The following is a 9,679-nucleotide window of genomic DNA, read 5'->3' on the forward strand; positions in this document are numbered from 1 at the left end:
CTCTGAATAATTACTGTCTCAGCTGCAGATTTACAAGCATATCTTCCTTTAAGCAATCCAAACACACACATTAAAAAAATAATGCACAAAAATGTGATGACAGATAAAAATTGTTTAAGTTTATTGAATAATTGCATCAAAAAACATGCAGAACAGTACAGTACAGCACAGCCAGGGAGTGGAAACTGAAAACATCTCATTTAAATGACCATTAATACATTTCAAAACCATAAACCAGTTAAAATAATCAGCAGACATTACAAAATAAAACTTTTTTTCCTTTAAAATACTTCTAAATTTGATAATTAAACAAAACTTGTATATTTAGCACACATCTGTAACCACTATTATTTGTTGGGAATGATAAAATATCATAAAACTTTAAAAAACACTTCCCATTTAATAGTAAAACATATTGATCACCTTTGTTTACAAATAAATATTTGTTTTCCTTAAAGTTAAATTATCAAAACTGCAGTGGCTTTAGTCAAACATCTTCTGTGTCCTCAGGGGGGTTCAGTAGGTCATCATGAGCAAGAGCTCAACACAATGAAGAAAGCCCCAAAACGTGTGTTAAAATCTGAAATGTCTAATATTTAAGGAAGTAAAATAAGAAGTAAGAACAGCACACTGATAAAAATCTAGAGGAAATTGTTTTGGCATCTCAGAAAATATTAAAAACCTGATCAGTTTCTACATATTTTCCCTTCGCTTGTTAGATGTTGTATGTGTGTGCATGCTTCTTGCACAAAAGCTTGTCTTTTTTGGAGAAGAAAGGCTGGCCTTCCAGACTTTGGGAGCACGCCTGTGGAGAAACCAAGTTCAGACAAAGCATTTCTTAATTTGCGGCTGAGTCAAAGTGCTTCCTTTCACCTACCACACACACAAAACAGCTGTCGTGCCACTTGTGTCCAAGAGCCTCAAGGAACCGGTCTCCTGCATCAATGGGGTATTGGCAACCATTGCAAGGGGTGCCAAACAGGAGGTTGTAGTCTGCACCATGACAGTAACGTTAGTCTACTTGCATTAAAAGCTTTACTTTATGAGTAATCGTCTTTGGTGCTGTTGTTGTACCTCTTTCACAGTATGGCTGTCCATCCTCCATGTGAAACGTGTTGCCCCTGATTGGCTGTTGGCAGGCTGTGCAGACGAAGCAGGACACATGCCAGGTCTGCTTTAAGGCATTCATGATCTCCTACAGGGAAATGCAAACAGGACATTTCTGTTTCTGTCTGATAGTAAATAAAAATGATTCTGTCCTCTGCTGATGACTTTAACACAGTGTGAGAAAACAAAAACACTTCCGGTCATCAACCCACCCCCAGGATCTTCTGGTGGCAGTAGGCACATGTCGGAGCAAAGAATTGCTCATAGCAGCGCACGCAGTACACTTTGTCCTTCTCTTCTACAAATCCACTTTCTACCAGAGAGGAGCGGCAGTGAGCACAGTTGAATTCCTCTGGGTGCCAGGACATGCCCATGGCCACAAGGAATGGACCCCTGGTGATGACAATTCAAAATAAACGTGAATTTTAAAGTCATTTTATGATTTTTTGTATTATTATTATTCAAACTGGATGAGAAATGTTGGAGTACCTGATGACGTTGTTGCACTTGCAGCACATTGGTGTGCGTGTTCCAGCTGGGATGTGCTCGGCCCGCTGCACCAGAGAGTTCAGGTCCTCTGGGTGTGGCTGTGGAGTGGGGCGGTCCGGTCCTTTGGCAGCCGGACCAGAAACCTTGCCAAAGGAAGGACCTGCAGCCATCTTCTGAAGACCTGGAACAGTGGTATGCAAGGTCAAAACTGGAGCGGCCAAAAGTCAGCAAGAGCTGCTGCTTTTATGTGAGTATTTTTTTAAAGCATCTTTTGGTTATTATTTAACATGTTTAGCTAAACAACCAAAAATCGCTTTTTTCTTTCATTAAAGGGAAAATAACTGAAAATAAATGTTTAACTATAGTTTTTGTCTGTACTTGTCTAGACCAACAAGACATAGATTAGGGCTGCCATGATTAGCCGATTAACCACTATTCCGACTATGACAGGAGAATATGGCCCGTGGGCCGGATCCATCTCGCCAGATGCTTTACTCTGGCCCAGTCATGAAGAGAAAAACATACAAGGATGTTGGAAAAAAAAGCAAGTTTCTAGCCTATTCCTGTGGCAACTTACTGCTCTTTAAATAAATGACCACAATGCGTAATTCCACCACTAGGGGGAGCAAAGGAAACACAAGATCGGCATAAAACAAGAGATCAAGAAATAAATGTAATAATAAGTGATTAGGCTACTAGAATGGTTGAGGCATTTTTTCTAACTGAAAAAAAACAAAACTTAAGATAACAAGTTGACCATAGCTTATTTTGCTATTATGTTATTGATCCGTCCCACTTGAGATTAGACGGGTTGAATGTGGCCCCTGAACCAAAATGAGTTTGACATCCCTAGGCTATTAAAATATTCAATGGCTCATTTAATAGTCGATTAGTCGTTTTTTTGTATTTTTACTTCAAAACTATGGTGTGCACTTTCTAATGCTGCATCTGCTATTGTCTTTGACACGTGTAGTAGTGCTAATCCGGGTCAGTAGTGCTGTCACAGGAAGTTACAGGAAGACTTGGGCACCATAACAACACACCAACGGAGCTTGAAAGTGGGAAACATTATAAAATAAGAAAGCTGACTCAGCTAAGCTAACATTAACACAAATGGAGAGCTAACTTATTAGCTAAATGTTTTCTGTGCAAAGAAATTGGTCGTTTAGTTTAATCTAAATATGTGCTCATATAACGAATAGCAGCTAAAGCAGAGCTATGCTTTGCTACAGTGAGCACTCCTTTTTGCATGATGACTCTTCAGGAACATACTTTCCTCCCCCCAATTTGGCTTTCAATAAATATTTCCACCGAGCAGCTCAATGTCTTTCTTTTAGCTGCTGTATTTATGAGCAGATTTCACACAAAACAAAATCCATAATTCTAAATTTTAACAATCTATTTGACCAAGGGGATCTGGGGAAAAGCTAATAATCGGAGCTCATTAAGTGAATAGCTGTAGTTTTTATAGAGCCCATAATCTTAAACGGCTTAGTGTCAGGCATTAAAGCTGCTGTAAAACTCACACCTCGGATGCAAGGATTTAGATTTAGAAGAATGGAGCTGCCCTCTATAGGCTTTAAGCAGCAACAACACAATTATGTATCACTGTACAAGCCAGAACTACTTCTTCAACAAAAGACATATATCAGAAAACAGACAGGGTAATGCACCTGGCAGACCTCCAGGCTGGAAGGCGGGTTTGCTCTGGGCTGCGGGACTTTTAAATGTAGGAGCAGCGATGTTTCCGTTCCTGGGGGCTGCTGCTGACTTGGAATAGGTTTTCGCCGCAGGCGAGGTGTGCACAGTGGGCTTGGTTTTGTCAACCGCCTCACTGGAAAACAGACACTTCATTTACATCATGACCTAATACATTTAGACTTAAACTGTAACTCCAACTGGATAAAATCACACTCTTCCCCTGCTTTACATCAACTCAAAAGTTCCACCTTGTCCTGCTGTAGATACAAATCTGTGGAATCTGGTAGTAGTGATGTCCCTGATTAGATTACACACACAACACAGACTCTTCTGTGAGGCCTGGTCAACAGTAGACTGCTTCTTTGGTTGTAGGTTAATCATGCATGAGTTTTTTTTTTTTTTAACTAAACTTGTTCGTGTCTATAGTGTTTTAATGCATTATGGCACAAGGAAGCAGAAACAATATATGGTATTTTAAGTGCTAAGATTGGTTAAATTTAAGTTTTTATTAAAAAAAAAAAATGTCTGCTTAAATCTGGATTTCTTTGCAAAGATAACAGCTACAGACTGTGCCCAAACAGCTGGGATATAATTGCAGAGTAACACTCCTGCTCTGTGCACAGCCTCTGCTAACCTAAACAGGTTAACAGCTTGCAGTCATTACATGCTTAAGGTTTGCTAAACAGCGGGGTCTACTGTCCTGCCCAGAATCTAATTATGCTTAAGGGACAATTTGCAGTGCGATTTGGTTTTATAACTCTCTAGCTCACAAAATAACAAAACGTGACATTTTTCTAACGGTAACAACAATTCTACAGTTTTAAATTCCATTATCCATGTTTCTTAAACACTAAAAAGAAAGTGGAATAGATGGGGTTACCTTGTTTCTTGCAGAAATAAAGACAGAAAGAGGCAGGGACAGAAAAGAACACCTTTTATTGAAGTAAAGCGATGGAAAAAAAGGATAAGAGTTAGTAAAGAAAATAAAATGAAAAGACAAAAAGAGAATGGAACAGAATTATACAGGAAAGTCAAAGTTTTAGATTTGCACAGTATACACACTACAAAATATACTAACTAAACACATCCATATTTGAGTTCAAGTTTTTCTATCATATATGCAAAAATAAAGATGTGGATTAAAGTACAAAAATGAATACGTTGACTTTGTCGTCTACACGTTTAGCACTCGGGCTGAAACACCGTGATGCCAGTCCCTCAGCTTGTTGTACTTCTGTCCTATAACTTCTGGGTCCAACTTGGTCACTCTGATTAGAGCAATAAGTCAAAATGGAAGAGAGAAAAGAGGGAAAACAAGTTAAGTGTTTGAAGCAGGAGAAAGAAGAGCGGAAAATAGAAGAGAAACAGATTTAAGACAGGAAAAAAAAACACTTTTTTCCACTTCCTTTTTGTAGAAAAGTCTCACAATCAGGGGGCCCTCTGGCAGTTCAGCTGTTACCCAAACTGCCACTTAATAGCCCTCATCTTACTGATTTGTTGACTTTTTTTTTGGTACAGAGGGTGCTTAAATGCTAACTTAATGAATTTTAAATGAAGACCAGCAGCAGCAATCTGCTAACAATCCATGTCTCAACTAGTCTGAGATCTCCTAAAAGAGGCGCCTCAACATCAAACCTTGAATTAAGTTTAACACTTTAAGGTTGTGCAATCAGGAAACATTAGCTTAACTCTAAAAGCCTAAGCCTAATAGATATTTTTGAAAGTGCAGTTCTAAATATAAAGCCTGTTTGATCAAGACGTGATAAAAACAGTACAGCAAAACTGCATTAGATTGTAAACCGAAGCTTACTCACTTTTTCCCACCGTTTTCTGAAGTTTGCTCTGCAAGTAAGAAGAAAAAAGAAGGAAGCATTAGTTAAAAATACACAGTCAAATGTCAATTAAATGATCTGAAAAGGACAAAAGAACAAAAAGAAAGTCACTGTTTGCTAGAAAGCTGAAAGGGAAAAGTGTAATCCCTCCACTTTTTACTAAAGAAACATTACTGCTGGAGATATGCTCGGTTCTTGAGAGCTCAGAACACACCATTCTCTGTCCCGGTGATCTGGGCGAGGATCCGGAAGGACCGAGATTGTGAGGTGCCCGTTCGGGGGTGCCAGTCCTCGGTGTCTTCAATCACACGCTTCTTGCTGGCGTCACTCAGAGCTGGTGAATGGATCTCAGGCTCCACAACCGCCTTCCTATTGAGCCAAAGAAAGAACGACAGAAGTATAAATGACATGAAAACATCTGAGTTTTAATCCAGATCAAAACCTTTAAAGAATGAATATTTAAATGTGTCCATCAAGTGTCATAGCAGTACTCTCTGTTCAACATGTGTGATCCAAACCAATCAAAAGTTCAGGTTTTTACTAATCAATTCCTTCCTGAATGTAACTAAAATTAGAACATAGTAAAGCATAATTTTAAACTCTTATTAGGGATAAAGGGGTCTGGAAAAAAGGGAAAATCAAGTATGCAGATAGTTATGAAAAGTTGCACCACAAGATGGGAGTAATGTGCCTCCAACACAACACGCAGCATGTCCTTAAAAAAGCCATTTGACAGATCTGCAGAATCCAAATCTCTTTATGCATGTTAAAATCAGCTTTACAAATACTTCAGAGGAGATTTGGTAATGGCAATTAATAACAATCACACAAAGAATAAACAGAAAGAAAGAAAGAGAGCACGAGTCAGGCTATTTTTGGCCAAAGCAGATCCAGTGACATTGACTTGGCTGGCCTTGAATAAACACACCAACACTGGTAAAGATAAAGTGGGCAGACGCTGAGCCGGCTGGCATTCAAGGAACAAGTGTGAGAGCGCTGACAGGTCAGGCAGCTCTGAATGTAAACGCAGCATTGCTGGACATGGAGGAATGAATGGAGGCCGTAAGCTAACACCGAATGATCCGTTTCTGACAGCAGTTATTTACAGGTTAGTTTGAACCTTTAAGCAAACAAATTCTGTAAGTTAATGAGAATCATTTTTGAGGTTAAGCAGGAAGCATGCCTTCTCGAGCATAAACCAAAGAGATGTGGAGGCTGCAGTCACACATCACATGGTTAGACAGCAGCTATTTTATCATTTGTGGCACTAACTTGGTGTTTGTCTCTCCATCCTCCTGTCGGCAAAGAAAGAGCAGATGGAAAAGAGTTGGAGCCAAGAGATGGAATAAGTAATCTGGAATAAGCATCTGGAGAAAACAAGTATGGCCCGAAACCCACCCCTCTAAATTAATGTGCATATAGAAACGCTGCTGAAACCACATAAGGAAAGGCATGCACGTCAGGGCACAAGCACGCACACACACACATGCAATACCTCCAGAAGTTGATCATCCAAGGGAAGGAAACAGGAGTCTTAAGGAAAACATACTCTCTAGCATCTAACTTATAATTACCAAATATAATCCTGAAATAAAAACAAGTCCAGACTTCATAAAATTCACAAAGGTGCAGGACCGTTTTACAGATGTGTTTCAGTTTTAAGCAGTCTCATAAAACTTCGTGGTGTATTAAAGACGTGACAGAAGAAACAAGCAAATGGTAAAGTACTTTACTGTAATGGACTCAGCTACATTTCCTGATGAACCCCCTCCCCACGGACCATGTTTTAACACGAGCATTTTGATAACACAATTCATGCAAGAATTGCATTTTTTTTTTTTTTATTATTTTCCCTCGTTTATTGCAGGAGTTATATTTATCTGACCTGAACATTTTCACACCTTTCTCTCTTGCTTAAAATCTCAAAGTTCAAACCTTCATATAAAAAAGTCCAGGATTATAGAATGAAGACAAAAATCTGCTCCGATTGAAGATTTGTGTAAATTTGGCAAACACAATGTGTTTTTTACAGAAGTTATGCCACGGGGGAGATTGATGGACAAGTTCAATAATCAACCAATCAGAATGCAGAACACAGTGCGCTGGAGAAACTGAAACATGCCAAATTGCACTACAAAAGATTGTAAGACTGCAATAGAGGAATCACAAGTAGCGAGGGAACACTTTTTTCTAATTCTTTTCCAGTCTTTTTTCTTTTTTTTGTATGTTTAGCTCGTAAAAAAAAGTTCTTAAAAAAAAACTAAAAAAAGAAAACAAAACCGATCAAAGTGAACTCTATAATTATAATGGAGTTATCAGATCCTGGTTTGTAGAAACATGGAGCTGCTGGGATTAGGGATAATTACAGCCCAATACTGCATCAGGAGGGTTTTTTGAGCAGTGTGTGTAGTAAGACACAGCAAAATTGTTGCATATCTGCAATGTTTTTAGATTTCGTGAACAAAATTTGAGAAATTACACAAAAATAGCCTGAATGAAAGCATACACGATTCTTAAATTAGACAGGTATTTATTGGGTGTTACACCTACCCATTGACATGCTCAGAAAGCCCCTGACTCTCCAGAAGGCCCCGCCTCTGTCCCATAGCCACCTCAGAAGCATTGGCATTGGAGTACAGGTTGATGGGTGTGTTATAGACAGAAGGCTGCGGGACATTAGGGTGGGAGGGTGTCACTCTGGCTGAAGAGGAGGAGGAAGATGATGATGAAGAGGCAGATGGGGAGGTGAAAGCGGAGCGACCGGGGCTGCTTTTCTGAACTGAATTTGCCGGAGCTGGTTCTGGAGCGAGGCTGGACTTGAGTGGGAAGGGAGGGTGAGGTGGTTGGGAGGGGGCGGCTGGGGTGAAAGCTGACGACTCGGAGGGAATGGAGGCGACTTTGGTGGAAGCTGGGGAGGAGGAAGCACCAAACCCGGCGCTGCTCCCTCCAAACGGCCGAGCTGTCTTGTTGGATATAGGACTGTTCTGACTTAGCGGCTTGGTGTACGCGGTGCTTGCCACAGGCTGAGTGATCGGCACAGGCTTTATGATCTCCTGAGGTTCATCCTGGATGGAGGTGAAGACAAACAACGTGCGCAAACAGAAACTCATGCATGTAAAAAAGCATCAGTAGCAGCACAGTGTTGTAAAAACAGATAAGAACTATGCACGTGTCATAAAAAAAATGTGGCCTCAGATCAGTTACACACTGCAAGCCAATCCCAGAAAAACACAACAAACATGCGGTAAAACTTCTGAAAAATGTCCTCATACCTTGTGCACTTCTTCTTTAGAAACAGCAGAGACTCTGAAAATAGAAAGAAGATCATATAAACCTTTCAACGGCTTTTAGTATCATTTTAGTTATGAGCTTTCTGATCAGAAAATAGTTATTTTTGTGATGTTTTTTTAATGTTCGGAAGATATTTTACAAGAACCATGTAGCTATGTCACCCTACTCCTCCCCTAATACTCATTTAAGACTCATCACGGTCACGCGCCTTCCGCTTCACTCGTTCCAGCCTTGAACGTCAAGTCAGACCGCTTCAAATAAGCCTCCAGGAAATATTATTATCAGTAGCTTTAATGTTTGCATACAGACATCCTCATTACATGAGCAAAAGTTCCACCTCCTCATTGATGGTTAAGTGTATCAAACTTTTTTAATTTAAATAGGAAACAAATCATACAAAACAATTTAAAGTTATACTGATAAAATTATGTCAACCCAGACAAGTTTAAAAGCATATAGTGATCAGCATCTTCCTGATTTACACTTATGAGGGAAGCAGCTGTCAGTATTTTATCCCATGGGAGAGATGTTTAGTATGTTTGCTTTGTTTTTCCCATCTGTTATCGTTGTAGTGCCCCCCTTTTTTAATACTACAAAGCCCATACTTAACAAAAATTCAAATTTTTATGGGGTACGATTGAAGCATTTCAATTTCGTAACTCATTTAAGATGAAAGAAAATATAAAGCATGAGTGGTAAGTTCTTTTGTAAGCACTATGTTATGTCCAGCACTGCCCTTCCTGTGTTTCGCCTCCATCATATCAGGAAAAACAGCCGACAAGCTCACACATTTCCTTTCTGACCGAGCCAAAGTGCAAAAACCGAGTCTAAAACCAGGTTGTTAAACAGTCCCGCCCTGCGACCAGATGCTGAGGTCATTGTGACCGTTTAGATTTTTCCCCACTTAACATAGGGTCTGATTATTTTCCAACAGGTTATTCCCAGTGTATAACTCTAATTGCTAATGGAGAAACACCACAGGGTGCCAGGGAAAACAGTGGAAGGTCTAAAGATCAAACAGCAGAACCCGTCCAAATCATAACAGTATTGTATGTGTCTGCTATCAGAGCTCCAGACAGACAGACAGCTGGGTGGATTCTCTGTCATTTTCCCCAGAGAAAACACTCATCAGGGTGGTCCTCTGAACATCTGCTCAGCTTAGATCCTCTGCCATCCTGCTCTCTGCACAATGTGATTTACATAAAACATGGTGTTCAACTGTAAAATAAAAGCTAATCGTGAGTCACTAATGTTATATA

At 39.8% G+C, this 9,679-nt stretch overlaps 1 protein-coding gene across 1 annotated transcript in view; it reads right to left on the minus strand.

Moving 5' to 3' along the window:
* Positions 1-92: 92 nt before the first annotated feature.
* Positions 93-9,679, minus strand: part of pdlim5b (PDZ and LIM domain 5b) — a 30,410-nt gene continuing 20,823 nt past the window's right edge. Inside the window, exons 4-13 of the mRNA XM_024299498.2 lie at positions 8,402-8,435; positions 7,680-8,194; positions 5,344-5,498; positions 5,112-5,139; positions 3,270-3,430; positions 1,597-1,777; positions 1,320-1,500; positions 1,075-1,195; positions 878-993; positions 93-805 (exon numbers count right to left, since the gene is read on the minus strand). Of these exons, the coding sequence (XP_024155266.1) occupies positions 716-805; positions 878-993; positions 1,075-1,195; positions 1,320-1,500; positions 1,597-1,777; positions 3,270-3,430; positions 5,112-5,139; positions 5,344-5,498; positions 7,680-8,194; positions 8,402-8,435 (1,582 nt within the window). The 3' untranslated portion in view covers positions 93-715. The remainder of the gene's footprint in view (positions 806-877; positions 994-1,074; positions 1,196-1,319; positions 1,501-1,596; positions 1,778-3,269; positions 3,431-5,111; positions 5,140-5,343; positions 5,499-7,679; positions 8,195-8,401; positions 8,436-9,679) is intronic.

The sequence above is a fragment of the Oryzias melastigma genome, linkage group LG12 (genome assembly GCF_002922805.2).
Source record: "Oryzias melastigma strain HK-1 linkage group LG12, ASM292280v2, whole genome shotgun sequence".
Taxonomy (NCBI): domain Eukaryota; kingdom Metazoa; phylum Chordata; class Actinopteri; order Beloniformes; family Adrianichthyidae; genus Oryzias; species Oryzias melastigma.